We start from the raw sequence: 15,049 nt of genomic DNA, 5'->3' as shown, positions 1-15,049 counted from the left end.
TTCATGTATTGTAGACCAGCCTTTATACATGCAAACAGCCATTTTATCCGATGAGTTTAAGAATATCAAATAGATGTGAAAATGTACAAAGTAAATGTTTATTTAACCTGAATGTAAAAGAATTTAAAGTTATTGAGGTTTCGCATAGGTGGCAAATATTTTTGGCCGAGGCTGTATATGGAGGAAAGTCCTCTTTTATGAGATAGACTTCTAATATGAGATAGCAGGTTTTCAACACCCAAATTCAATCACAAGTCTGTTTTCTTCCACTAAACGGATTTCGCTCCAAAGGCAATAAATTCATCATGGAACCAACAGGATCCATCATGGAACCAGGTGATGCCTATTAATTTAATAGAAACGCCGCTATCCCACTTGAGGATCCTATCTCATGATAGGAGGCTTTCCTCTGCATATGAATATGACAACCGATTAGAAGCAGTGTATAGGAATTACTTTGTATGAATTGCAAAATTTATAAGGGATGATTATATTACACTGTTCAATGCTCGTCTCCCGTTAACAGAGAAGCGCCTGATGGAGGCCTTCCGCACCGATTGCCAGACACTGATAACGCGCTTTGAGCTGACCTACAATACTCACTTCCAGTACTTCTGCGAGATCTGGAAAGAGATGCAGTTTGGCTTGGTCTTCGCGTGGGTACTTTGCACTTTGTTTTACTAAAGAAAGGCCTGTCGCCCCTTAATGTTGATAAATTTCTTACAAACGCTTTTTTCCCCTCAAGACTTAAATCGTCGGAGAATTACTTAATAAAGATTTAAAACTTGCAGTTTTCACTCTTCCGAGAGCACGTTAACAGTATTCTGCGAGGAGGCTCTTTGCATAACGAAACAGTTCTTGGTGAATGCGTCGAGTTTAAAGGAACGTATTGGAGCCCTGTACCTTACGTACGGAGTGTATTATAAGATACCGGTGAAAAATCTGAAGATTAGAATGACCATGACGGATTGGAGTTGCCTGTTGGAGCTGCACAATCAAGTGAAAAAAGAGGAGTTTCTCGACGCAAACTACATCTTGTGCAAGCTGATTGTTGATCGTGCATTCATTCACAGCATTAGCGACAGACAGGTATTGCACCTCTGTCCGGTTTTTGTTTTATGCTATTGTTTCCTTTAGTCCTGCCTTTTGCTTCACTGGAACGCATCTGATTATTTACATCCTCGAGAATTTTTTACGAGAAAATATATCCTGGAATATCACGTTTTTCTTAAGACATTTGATCTCACAATCATGTTACAGAATCATATTTTATTATATGTAATAGTTTTAATGTGTGTTGTAAAATATTGTATAATGAATGAATTATTATACAGTAGGGGAAAGTCCTCTATTATGAGATAGAATTCTAATATGAGATAGCAAATTTTCAACGTCCAAATTCAATCACAAATCGTTTCTTTCACGAATCGCAACGATTTCACGATCCTAACAATCAAGTTTCCACTCAAACAGTTTTCACTCCAAGAGTAATAAATTCATGGTGGAACCAACAGATAATGCCTATTAATTCAGCAGAAACTCCGCTATTTTATATTAGGAATCTATCTGATAACAGCGGACTTTATATATAAATTTTATTTTAATTTGCGCAACTTTGATATCGTAACTTCTTTATGAAAAAAAAATTAATACTGTGAACGATTTCTTATGTTTTGTTTAAAATTATTTTAAATATTTTTTAAATGTATTTTTGCAACAAAATGCCGTTCTATCTTCTATATTTGCTAAAAGATGTGTATTCTCTAATATAAGGGATAAATTCGAGAGCATTTTGTGTTTACAGTATGGTATCGAGAGGCACTTTTATCAGAAGCAAGAACAGCCTAAACTGGACGTTAATTTGATGCCAGAAATCAAAGAACTAGCATCGCCAGAGAAACTGCTATCGATTATCAGCCAGTACAGCGAGGCCTACGAAGAAAAGAAGCGTGCTTTGTACGATGCTCAGGGAGATAGTGGCCTACAACTGTACGACTCGAGCTTAGCAGACAGTATTGCTAATAGCATTCGCAAGATACAGTCGGAAAGTAGAATATTTGTTAAATCTGAAGTGAACACCGGCTATGGTAGGTCAGCGGCATCATCGATATCAGGATCAAGCGACAAAGATCAAAAGCGGTATGTAACTTTTTTCACTTTCAGAAAATATAATATAATAATACAAAGTCACAAAGTTAATAATAATTTTATATGAAAAGATGGATCAAGAGTATAGAATAAAGATAAAAGGAAAATGGAAGCTTTCAATTTTTTTTATACAAATTACACAAAGTTCTAAAAAAAGAAATAGGATTTTTAGAATAAACTGAATGATCTCTTATGATGAAATGTGGCTTTTATTGAATAAAAATATTACTCTATTATATTTTTATCTCTATAGATAATTTACAGCTGATTTTCAATAATTCGTTCACAAATTACTGAAAAAATTTCTCTCTATACTTAACGATCTGAAAGAGATATAAAGAAATTCTTTTTTTTGTCATTTTATTTCAAAGAGATGCAAATATTGTACACATAAAGATGGCACATGGATTTTGTATTCATATTAAATTCGAAGGTGTTAGGTAAATGTCTGTTAAAAGTTAAAGTATCGGTTATAATGGCAATTTTTCTGTAGCATGCGATTTCGTAAGAATCAAGTCCTGTCCAAGATAGGCCGAGGATTTGAAAAAGGACTTCAGTCGGAAGATGAATTGGAACAATCAGACTAGGGGAGTCTGAAGCGATATGAAGAATAACTCGGCGTTGCTTTGTAAAAAGTTATAGTGAAAAATTATAATGCAAGAATTGATTCAAGTGTTGATCAGGTATTGACTCGAAGTGCGCGTGAGAGAAAGATATGAGATTTTAAAATTATAGACTTTACTGAGTCCACGGTTCAATTGAGTGAAATTTGCACTGTGGAATCACAAAGAGTGAAGTGCTATTTGAATTTCTATTTTTCTGTGATCTTATAGGCTTAATAAAACTTCGGGATAACTTTATAAAATTTTTCTTACCAAGATGTGACACCAAAGAAGATAATCAAAGCGTTATCATAGAACTAGAAGGTTAATTTGTGTACTAGAAAATAAACGCATGTATGTTTTGTATATTCTCGAGACGTTTTTTATTGTATAAGGCATACATCACGATAATAATTAAATGTTAATTTTGCATAATAAAATGCTTGATTGAATCCTTTATTGAACATTTTGCTGGGTCGAACCAGCATATCGGATAGACAATTCAATTAAATTACTAAACTCTAGGAAAATAAGATTTGAGAGTAAATCTCTGAACATGGAAGCGCGGGCATAATTAAAATCTTCAATAATGGTCTAATTCACTCTGGCTTAAGACCTCGACGAAAGATGATCTTGTCTTTCTTTTTTGCTTGAAGCACCAGAACGTGCTCGAATCCATATAGTAATGAAAGCTGGCCACATTCGTCGATGCTAATTCATAGATAAACCCTAAGCGAGGAGATATATATCACAGAGCTCTTGAACTAGTAGACCTTCAACTGGTTATTATCGTCGAAGCCAGCACTGTGACCCGCATTTCTCACGATGAAGCTGGTACCGTCGTAGTGCATGCGACGCTCGCCACGACGTACAAACAGATGGGACGTTTGTCCCAAGGACGCGGTACAGTGCAGGAAAGGCGTCGTCAACGAGGCTGTACCATTGCTGGGCGATGTGCGTAGTTGATACTTATTGCTATTTCGTGCAATCCTAAATGGAATAAGAGGAATTAAGAATGCATTAAGAAAATTTACGAAAATATTAAGATGTAACAAAAAATTGCTCTTTGACGCATATCTGTTTAATATAGAAAAACAATAATATTTTATTAATAATAATATATCAGGTTAGCAGACCCCTTCTCGATTTTTATCCTTAAATTTTTTATTTAGATTCGTGAGTTATATTTTAATACCTGACAAGGCCATCGGGAGTCTGGGATACTCTGACGTTGTTAATAATCCAATTTTCAACACCCTCGTCGGTTTGCCAGTATTGAGCTGTACTGAGATGCGCCGTGACTTCCTGCAGACACGCCGGTCCGTGACGAGAGCCCGAATAAAAGACACTCAACGAAAAGTCCTACAAGTTACAGAATTGCGAAAGGTTAATTACATTCTTCATCAACCATGTTTCTTTCACAATCTTTTCGTGGTCTTGCTCTTTTTCTAAATAGTTATTGGGGAAAATAATTTAAGGCGATATTTAAAAGAGAAAAGTTTCAGTTCTCTGTACAATATGCTTTATGTATAATTTTTTTTAAAATTGAAACTAATTTTCTGTAGAAATATTCATATAAGAAGCAGAGCATTTCAGTAGCAGTTTTAAGAGAGATTTCACATGATAAATAATTTTCAATCAGAACGATTAATTTTCAATTGTAAGAAATAACGTAAGATTGTCGATTCAAAAATTTTGAGAAACGTTCATTGTACAAGGTTTGCAAAACCGAGAATGTAAGAAGCTGACATTAGTTGAAACATCAGAGAAATGAATAATTTGAGAGAAAACGGATTTCAATCTAAAGATCCAGAAATCAGAGTAATTAAGCGCGCTTTGAGTCGGAAGTGGAGCGAGATTTCGAGTCGATTAATCCAAGAGCGTAAAGCAAATCTCAGTTTTATCTCTCGTTCTACCTGACTCATATCCGAGAAGGAATCCGTCGTGGTCCTGGTCCCAGCCGTGTCCACGAGGTAGACAAGCGCGCATTGCTCCGACGTGAAACTGACCCCCTTGTACCACATCTTCGCGTATCTGACACGGAACCGAGGATTAATGAATCGAGGATTAATTAGCGAGCGCTCAATCGGCGATAGAACTTGGACCAACTTGTTATTGCCGTGCGTGTCGTGGGCGACAATCTCCACTCGGGAACCGTACTGGTATATCCTGCCGTTGGGATGCAGCAAGGCGGCAGCCGCTCCGGAACCGCTCAGCGACAGGACAATGTTGTTCTACAAGGACACGAGACTGGATTCGATTAGATAATCTGGATTTTTCTTGGATTCGATTAGAACCCTCGTTTCATGAATCTCAAAACTGCATACGCGACTCTGTATCGCTAAGAGGAAAATCTCTTATCGACAATAGTTTCCCCCCAGTTAAAATTTGTTGTTCTATTATGATTGCCGGCAATAATTTAATTATAAAAACGTTTTGCAGGGCCACCTTGAAGTTGATGACCCTGACGGCGCGGTCGATGGTCATATCCACGCGTATCCTGTTGTGCAGCCTCAGCGATATGGTACCATGGGGGGTGGCGACGGCGCCGCCGACGCCGACGTCAGCGTCGTGCTCGCGCCAGTTCTCCGCATAGATGGAGGCCTCTTCGGCCGCGTAATAAGGCCCGAGCGACTTCCTGGCCTGCCGCCAGATCGCCGCCGATCCCGAGTACGCGGTCGCCCCGCCCAGACCGCTCCACTGCTCGGCCGGGGGCTCGAAGTACTTGGACAGCTCGCTGTATCGCTACAAGGTCGCCCGGAAGAAGCTCAATCATCGAGGACACGAGAGGTCACGATAACAAATTTCTATACATTATATTTTAAGATTTTTACATCGGCAAACGTGCCTTCTATATCCCCGAAGTTTTGCAAACAGAGTCTTTTCTCTCTCTCTCTTACTCACTTCCTCTCTCTCACTCGGTTTCCTTTTTTTACTACCGCCTTATCTTATCTTAGCGTGCAACTGTTGTAAAATAGCGCAATTCTTATTGCTACGTGTCTAAGTAATCTCGTATATGCGATGAGTGGTCGTAGAATGAAACAGATTTTTGCAAAATACATCTATTTTTGTGCAAGGATATGTGTCTCTGCGCTTCCTGCGTGCCGGTAGCTTGAAGCCTTATCTACACAATGTGCTTTAGAAACATTCCGTTTTATATAAGCAAGTCAAAACGCTTCAAAACTTTGCCGACAACGTACGATCGTACAATGTATAATGTACAATTTATCAACGTGCACAAGATAGAATGTTCCTCGATGCAAAGAGCGCGTTGCAGATTAGGCTTCACCTCGACTAATCCCCCCAATTATCTTTCCAAGGTGTGCGGCCTAAATTTCTGAAATCGCCTGGTTTTTCTTTTGATACGTTCGGGGATTACTACCGGCGGGAAGTCTCGTTGTAAAACCAAACACGTCCTACGCTTACGGTACGAGATAAGAGACAGATTAGAGCCGAAGGACGGAGTTGAAGGATTGGCTGTACTTGAAAACTGAGATCGTCGGGCTGAGGATGATAGTTGTGCGCGGTGTAAAGGGACCGGGGTCGCATGGGCGTCGTTGAGTTCGGTTGGTTTGGTATCGTTGTTACTGAATACGACGGCGCTGTCTGCATCGCCGGCAGGACGAAGGACTTATGTGCCTCCTTCCGGAACTCGGTGCAGGTGTTGGCCATTTCCTTCGCCTCAAGGGACAATACAAGTCGGCGCTTATTATTTAATTTATTTATCTCGATGGCAAATTGCACCACGCTCGCTTTCGAGAGTGAAGAGCCTCGGGAGGATCTCGACGTTGAGATTAAATATCTGGAGACTCTTGGAATTTTGTTCGCAATTGTAAAATCTCGAGTCAAATTTCTGATCGGCTGATAGATGATCCCGCGAGCTCTTCTCTCTCCTCCGATTCAACAATTTCATTCGGCAATCGAGAAATCTTAGGTCTTCTTCAAGAGGTCAGATCGTTAAAACCGTAAGAAAAGACTCGATATTACAATGAATCGCGAATGAAATTGTAAATGGCAAGAAACGCAAGAGGGGGAACAATTGGGTGAAAACGAGGGAACGCACTTTGGAGTCGCCGGCGGCGGCGGCGGCGGTGGCTGCGGCGGCGGTCGTGTTCTTCGACTTCTTGCGCCGGGACTTCCGGTGCTTGGTGACCGCCGCCTGGCCGGCCTCGCTTGCGTGATCCACGATTGATGCGATTTCGGGTTCCCCGCGAGCGACGGTTAGACCGCGTTTCAGCGCCGTGGCTATTCGCTCGCGTAAGCTTCACTCGAAGCGGAAATTCGCACGGGCGGATTGACGCCGCGCTGACAAGCGAGCATCTCGGTCGCCCTGGCGATATTCGGTCGGAAGAACAGCCGATGATCTGTTCACGGCAGACCCGGAAGCGCCCCCGCGGCCGACGTGGGTCTCCGCTCGCGCGATATGAACAGAAGGATTAAGATAAGCTGAATGACAGCAGTAAAATTCACACAACAAATAATAGAGACGCCATTCACAGTCAGGGCCGTGATATTGAATGATATTTAAATAACTATACTGTTTTATCAGTTTAATACTGTATTTTAGATCGAAAAGTTATCGGCGCGAGTTTGCTTTAATGGAAAAAGACGTAGAGGAAAGTTATCTATTATGAGATGGGTTTGTAATACGAGATAGCAAGTTTTCTGCACTCAAATTCAATCGCGAATCTTTTTTCGCAGCGATTACACAATCCAACAATGAATTTTCCACTAAACAGATTTCGCTCCAAGGGCAATAGATTCGTGATGGAATCAACTGATGATGCCTATTAATTTAACAGAAACCCCGCTATCCCATATTAGGATTCTATTTCATAATAGGGGACTTTCCTCTATGCGCAGAAAATATAATTGGGCCTCAAGATTCAGCCCTGACCGTAAATAGCGTTCCCATTATTGCTTGTGTGGGTCACACAAAATGGTCGAATTTATTATTATTGAAAATGAATTTACTCTTTCAACCGAAGAGCAATTTTCAGGATCGCGTCAGAATCTAGTCTTACAACTTGATCGAATCTTTGTAATATTTAAATACTATGTGATATAATTGTAGAATTTACAATATTATAAATTCCCAGATAGCCAAATCTGTCGGGGCAAGATTTTGTCAAATGCCCACTACAAATTTTGAAGGCGGAAAGACTGCAGATTGCATACGGGAACTGATATATTCGACATGTTGCCAGCATGTCAGCAGAAGTACAACAAAATCTGCTCATGTGACTGAACCTGCTCGGTTTCTGCCGACAATCTGTTGACTGCGTAGATTTTGCAAACTCTGCTGGCACAGATGGCTATGGTTTTGCGTGGGTTTTCTGATAAATCTGCTGCCAATCTGTTAACATTTTGCTAACTGGGTTTATTCGTCGAATTGGATAGATACGAGTATCATGTCACTCGTCATCCGCCAGTATCTCGTGAAACGTCTAGAAGTCGTCTCATTTTATCACGTTCCATCTTGCCTGCTCGCCTGCACGTGCTGGAGACGATTATTGATGAATCATTACATAAAGTATTTCCTAATTATCGTAATTATCATGCTCGATCATATGCAACTAGTGTTTAGTTCTTGAAACTCATTAAAGTGCAGATTGAAGCATGCATTTTTATAAATTGAATCAATGCATGGAAAATCGTTGCGACAACTCGGTTAACAATTCAAGGATTGCTGACTTTAATTAATTCAACTTGCATTTTAACGCTTAATTATCTATCTAATTATGGCAAGCGCGCAGGAAAAATCAATGAATGACAGAAAAAACAATAACTCTTCGCGGGAGAATCGTTGTAACAAAAAGGAAAGAAACACGTTATCTTGTATACTAGTGGAATTTTTTCGACCTAACAGTTGCGCGTTATCGAAACTGCGATCAAAATTGCATAAATTATCGCCTCGTGTAAAGAAAATTTCTATGTTTTTCCGGACATTGCCAAGGTAAAACACAAAGACACGAGGTATACGTTAGATAAAAATTCCCATTCTTGGCGAAAAAGCATCTTATTTTTCACGGTTGCGAATCTATTATTCGAATACATTGTCTCACATTCGACGCAACCTCTGCATTGTAAAGTCGTTTCGTCGAGTTAACAAGTCGACGAGTCTTCAGCAAAATCGTTAAACAATTGCAAATTCTTTTTCAATCCTTTGTGTTCTTCTTGTGTTTGTCAATTATTTCCACATTTTGTTGTTATTATGTTGCGCAAACCGTGAATTCTTTTTCACAGTAATTGAAGACTTTGTGCATATTGTGCAAAACATATATGCTATGCAAAGATTGCACAAGTTAGAGAATATAATTACGAAATAGTTCTTATCTTTATTACAATACATAGATCATAATAAATACGATACAGAGCCTCGACATAATTTTCTTGAGAATATTAGAAAAAAGTTTAAGTATATTATATATTTACATTATATATTTAAGAATAAGTATATTATATATATTATATAATTTATAAATTCTTAAATATATAAATTATGTAATACTTGTAATAATATAATAAGAAATATATATTTAATATACATATTATGTGTTACATAGTCAAAGATTTAAATTAAAAATTGCGTCGTAATCTGTTAAATTTATCGCAAATTAACTGTATACATATTAGTTAGTTATCTCCGTGAGATACTAATAGTCTTACGATCTCGTATCAGCGTGATTTTTTTCCAGCATGTTGCCCCACGATAAACCTGAGAAAGTAAAATTCCAGGAAGATAATATTTTCTTTACGTTGCAAGAGTTTATTTAAAAATCTTGCTCACGTCGCATTACGCACGTGATTACACTCTTATTTTATTTCGCGTTGATTAGAAAGAAAATAGAGAGAGAGAGAGAGAGAGAGAGAGAGAGAGAGAGAAATTACAAATATTATTATATAATATATTTATATTAAAAATTTGGTAATATTTAACTAATTTATTTGAAAGAATTTTACACGGGTAGATCTATGGTGCGAATTTTTAACAGAGAATAAGTTTCAACATATAATAACAGATATACAAATTGTTAAATATCCTCTTCCGAGTTCAGATCTAAGAAATTAAGAATATTTTCAAGAACATCATAATACAACTTCGTAATAATTCTTACTTCCGGAAATGCTCTGGAATGACTTGCGCGCATACACACTCGCGGGCGTATATTATTATATAACGTTTTGCTTACGTAGCATGACAACAACAAGAAATTATAAAAACAACTAGCTGCGTACAGTATTCATAATAGAAGAGAAAGAAAAGAAAACTGAATATTCGCGACTTCAACATTGATTCGGCTATTTAATAATAAGACGTTCGACAAAATTAATTGTCAATAAATCACAAGCTCTAAAATGTAGGGGGTTTCTCTGGGATTTGCTGGCAGTAAAATAAAACTCGTCACCATTAATTAAACAATTGCCAGAATTTATTAAGGCCCGACGATCCGTGATTCGCACTGTACATGAGTGTCTTTCCGGGAGACCGACACACGATACCCAGATAGCACAAGACACTCCTATTAACATTTTAAGAATATTCTTAATATCTTTGGAATATTCCATAGGTTATTCTTTTATATTTATCTTATGTTCGTAGAACATTCGACTGGCACTACTATAAATCTTTTTCAAATGTTAATAAAATACCAGGATGGAGAATTGATTTGACCTAACTGGCCACTTTATTAAAATTAGGAACACGACGCCCTTTAAGGGCCAAAATCCATGGCCGAAACGTCGTGTTCCTAATTTTAATAAAGTGGCCAGTTAGGTCAAATCAATTCTCCATCCTGGTTTATTATTCACTGGCGATATAATACATATATTGATAGTTAATAAAATAATCTATCGAATATAGCGTGTTATACATATATGTGGTATGGAATATGGATCACTGGTTTCGCTGCCTTTTGCATAAGATAAGTGTATTACACAGTAAACAATGTGCAATACATAAACTCGATTAATATTAAAACATTATTCTGAACAAATATTCCAAAGACATCGCCTTTTGATTTTTCAGTTTACGCAAAAATTCCACAAGGCCGTTACATTACCGTTAGCTTTTGTCAAGACAAATAAGTGAAGCAATGAGTCAGGCAAATAATAGATAATAATGCATATGTATAATTGTCGAACGGTTTCGTACAAAAAGCAAATTACTTTTCCGCAGAGAGGGGATGCCTGAATTTATGTACGCGCACGTGTCACGGATCCCCCTCAGTACACGATCGTACACGTCCGCATGTGCTTCACGGTCTCTCTTACAGGTTTATTTGTGGACCAATCAGCCCTTCTGGTCCGCGATTAATTCGGCATGATCCCCTCGGCGACAGCTCTTCCTCTTTTCGCACTACTCACGCTGACGTTAGGTAAATCAATTCTTTCTGTCTCTTCCTTTCTTCCTTCGCCTCACGCTGTGCAGAACTTTCGTTAAAAAAGAAGCTCTTACAAAATTTTGCCAATGAGTCTACTATTAAGTACGTGAAGAGACAAGTGTAAATGCGTCTTTTTTTCTCATCTGCGACCTTTCAGATGTAATCTCAGGAAGTGAATTTCCGTCTCTTTTATCAGATACCTGTAATAATTGCTTATAACAAAGCTGTCGACGATTTTCGGCGCGGCCTTGTCGGACAAAAGATGGAAAGGATATTCACACAAAGAAGAGCCATGTCCGTGTGTGGATAGCTCTGACTTTTAATTTGTTATAAAGATATAAAAATAAAAATAAAAAACACGTACGTGAGGAAAATTCGATTTTCATACTTTTTGACAGATATGTATCTGAGGCATCACAATCCGAATTAAAAATTAATCTCCATACGTACTTCCAAACCTAAGGTTTTTCTCGAAAAAAAATTTTCATAAAATTCTTCGTATAATTTATACAAATTTATTACAAATTTTATAATTTCTTTTAGCAACGTGTATGTGTAGAAAAAATTCCCCTATTATCTAGACTCTTAATATGAAATAGCGGGGTTTCTATCCTAAATTTATTGCCCTTGGAGTAAAATTTGTTTAGTGGAAAGTTCATTGTTAGATTGTGTAATCGTTGCGAAAAAAGATTTGTGATTAAATTTGGATGTCGAAAACCTGCTATCTCGTATTAGAATCCTATCTCATAATGGAGGACTCTCCTCTAATAAAACTTGTTACTTTTTTAGGATTACCTTTATTTTCCAACATTCCAACTACGGAGGAGGACACGGCGTATCGCAAAACTAAGAAGAATACTTTGCGATTAGTTACAGTGGTATAGACACATTAGATATAATAAAAGTTTTATTAACTTTTACGCCTTTCGAAGTTTTAAAACTTTAAATTTTCGAAAACTAATTTAATAAAGTTTTAATTTCATATACACCAGTATGATAATTCTTAAACGTTAATGATCAACAAAAATTATAGGTGAAAACGGTATATTGAATGCCAAAATAAATTTAATTTTGTTCATAGAATATATATTTTCAGTTAGTTTTTAAGCATTTGAGCCCGTTCTCGCGATTTTCGTTTAATTTATCATTTAATAAAATCATCATTATTCGTAATTAATTGCATTTTATTTCAATCATTTTATATTGATACAAGCAATATTCTCATGCATAAAAAATTACGTCGAGTCATTCTAATAGTTTACAATAAATAAGTTTTCGTTCTTCTTTTTAATTCAATTTTTATAAAGTTTTCCTTAGCTTTCTTCTTTTGGTCGATATTAAATGAAATTTGTGTATTTTTAGCAGGCAAAGAAAAACTATTTAAACAAGATTCAAGCATCCTATCACGTCTCATCAATTCATGCCGCCTCATAGTCATTCTCTTCAAAATCGACAACTTCTCTCTCATAAAAGTCGGATGAGCAGATAACTTGTATTTGTGCTAGGATTAACGTTATCAAGGGACAACAATTCTCTGTATGTATCCTCTCTTCGCTTTGCTTCAGTTTTATTCAGAGAAAATAACCCAGATTTTTTTTAATCACTCGACGAAGCCAAATCTGCTATCTACTGGATATATTTCTCAGTTTACTGAATTTTATTAAATGTAATCATTAAAGTAGCCATCGCTGCGTACAACTTAATCAAAGTAACGTAATTCTCCGAAATCAAAAGGTGCTGGGTATCCTTTGTGCGGGAACAACTAAAACGATCATTACCATTGATTTGCTTTAAAGAACGAAATTAATATCGCGTGATACGTGAGATCTTCCTGTTTTTAGGTAATAAGACATGGGGAGAGAGCACCTGTGGACACTTATCCAAGTGATCCTCACGTCAACGATACTATGGAGCCTTACGGCTGGGGTCAGCTGACAAATGTAAATATTCTGCTTCTTTTCAACGAACTTGTCTTACGGATTGAACTTAACTCTAACTGATGAAACTAGAAAGGAAGGAGAAACCAGTACAATCAAGGATTATTTCTGCGGAAGCGTTACGACAACTTCCTAGGCTCAACGTATGAGCCCGACATATTCTATCTGCAGACCACCGCTGTAGACCGTACGAAGATGTCGGGCATGGTGGAGGCCGCCGCTTTGTGGAGACCCAACGAGGAGCAGTCGTTCATACCTAATTTACCTTGGCAGCCAGTCACACTGTTCTATCAGGAACGTGAAGATGATACGGTAAAGCGCCTCTGTAAATCGATCCTTCTCAATACTTTTTAACTTATTTATGCCTCTTGAAGTATTTCAATGCACACCGCATGTGACGGTCGTTTCTACGCGAAGAGAATTTTTTTCTTAAAATTTATCCTGAAAATTATGTAATTGTGATATCATAATCCAAAACAATGGACCGCGAGAGCCTCTATTCTTTGTAAATTATTGTTATACAGTGCATAAATCTTTCCAGCTCATGTTAGTGTGGAACACGTGTCCGAGGTACACCCAACTGCGCTCATCGGCGAACGACTTGCCGGAAGTCCGGAAGTTGCACGAAGACAACAAGCAATTGTTCGCGAACCTCACGCACTTGACAGGCATGCCAATCACGACTGTCGACGATGTCAGCTCGCTTTACGCCACGTTGTCGGCTGAAGTAGTCTATCTAATGTTTTTTTAAGCGATTACTGGCTGCGTTCAGCAGAAAAAGCTGCTTTGCAACTGTTGCAAAATTCTTGAATCTGTTTGGCGTATATTCTTAAATTCATTCAAGATCAAGAGGATACGCCGATCGGTTTCACGAATTTTCCAACAGTTGTAAAGCACCTTCCTTTACTAAACGCAGCCATCGTATCAGTCTGTGACCAACGCTGCATATGTGTACCCAGCTCTTCGATGAAAACTTTTAACTGTCCGAATTGTGACAGGACGAAATGGGCTTGGTCTTGCCGGAGTGGACAAAGGACTACTATCCCGAGAAGCTGACACCCTTGGCCCTGTACGAGCTGCAGCTCAACACATACAACGACGAATGCCGCAGGCTGAAGGGTGGCCCCATGCTGAAGAAATTCATCGACGAGATGCGGGCGAGAAAGGCAGGCATTCAACAGCCTAAGCGGAGAAAAATGTTCATGTACATCGGCCACGACAGCACTATCGTCACCCTGCTGGACACAATGCATATCTGGTCAAATCAACTGCCGTACTATAACATCATGACGATGATAGAACTGCACGAGGACGAGGGCGACTGGAACGTTCAGGTATTCATTTTCCACAAGCAATTCAATCAGAATTTCTAAACACTTTGGCCGTATTCTGAATCCTCTTTTATCGATAAAAGTGTCTCTAAAAGTGGCTTATCAGCCGCTTTTATCGATAAAAGATGGTTCAAACTATGGGCCTTTGGATGTTAGTCAAACTTGGGAGGACAATAAAATATTAAATCCTGATAGCTTTTTAAACACTTATACAATGGTAGCAAAAGTGCGTGAGCTCTGTACTGAAAGTTTCAGCGATACCTGTGACTTTTCTAACAATGTCTCACAATCAGTGGTTTGACATTAACAGTTAATTCTCAGCATTGTTGAATGACGAAAATATTCCTGCGACAGGTGTTTCTGAGGAATACAACAACTCACGAGCCGTACATGATGACAATACCTGGATGTACTGTCGTGTGTCCACTGGACAAGTTTGTGGAGATCCTGGAGCCGATGATACCAAACGACTGGGAGCAGGAGTGCAAGGTCGACAGTAACTATACAACTCCGCCTCCGCCGCCGCCGTAAATATAGGAGAATTATATTACAATTCAAATATTTCGCTACAAACTTTATTGTACGTGCACTGTAAATAATTTAATGCATAAAGGAACACTGTAAGAAATTATTTAAGTACTAACGTC

General features: G+C 38.2%; 3 protein-coding genes across 3 annotated transcripts; 2 read left to right on the top strand and 1 right to left on the bottom strand.

Moving 5' to 3' along the window:
- Positions 1–65: 65 nt before the first annotated feature.
- Positions 66–3,116, top strand: LOC105566048 (snRNA-activating protein complex subunit 1-like). Its single transcript, XM_012019753.1, has 5 exons — positions 66–336; positions 527–656; positions 792–1,089; positions 1,805–2,139; positions 2,642–3,116. Exons 1-5 carry the CDS (start codon positions 306–308, stop codon positions 2,733–2,735), a joined length of 888 nt encoding a protein of 295 aa, XP_011875143.1. The 5' UTR covers positions 66–305; the 3' UTR covers positions 2,736–3,116.
- Positions 3,117–3,197: 81 nt separating this feature from the next.
- LOC105566045 lies at positions 3,198–6,406 on the bottom strand. Its single transcript, XM_012019750.1, has 6 exons — positions 6,234–6,406; positions 5,199–5,495; positions 4,860–4,984; positions 4,667–4,784; positions 3,946–4,112; positions 3,198–3,740 (listed from the first exon to the last, which is right to left on the bottom strand). The coding sequence occupies exons 1-6, from the start codon at positions 6,360–6,362 to the stop codon at positions 3,515–3,517; spliced, it is 1,062 nt and encodes a 353-aa protein (XP_011875140.1). The 5' UTR covers positions 6,363–6,406; the 3' UTR covers positions 3,198–3,514.
- LOC105566046 (prostatic acid phosphatase-like) lies at positions 5,466–15,023 on the top strand. Its single transcript, XM_012019751.1, has 8 exons — positions 5,466–5,540; positions 10,930–11,128; positions 11,924–12,012; positions 12,976–13,074; positions 13,144–13,383; positions 13,613–13,798; positions 14,070–14,405; positions 14,757–15,023. The coding sequence occupies exons 2-8, from the start codon at positions 11,074–11,076 to the stop codon at positions 14,931–14,933; spliced, it is 1,182 nt and encodes a 393-aa protein (XP_011875141.1). The 5' UTR covers positions 5,466–5,540; positions 10,930–11,073; the 3' UTR covers positions 14,934–15,023.
- The last annotated feature ends 26 nt before the right edge of the window (positions 15,024–15,049 follow it).

The sequence above is a fragment of the Vollenhovia emeryi genome, unplaced genomic scaffold (assembly GCF_000949405.1).
Source record: "Vollenhovia emeryi isolate VEMERY1.0 unplaced genomic scaffold, V.emery_V1.0 DF939147.1, whole genome shotgun sequence".
Classification (NCBI taxonomy): domain Eukaryota; kingdom Metazoa; phylum Arthropoda; class Insecta; order Hymenoptera; family Formicidae; genus Vollenhovia; species Vollenhovia emeryi.
This window is presented reverse-complemented; position numbering and strand designations above follow the sequence as displayed.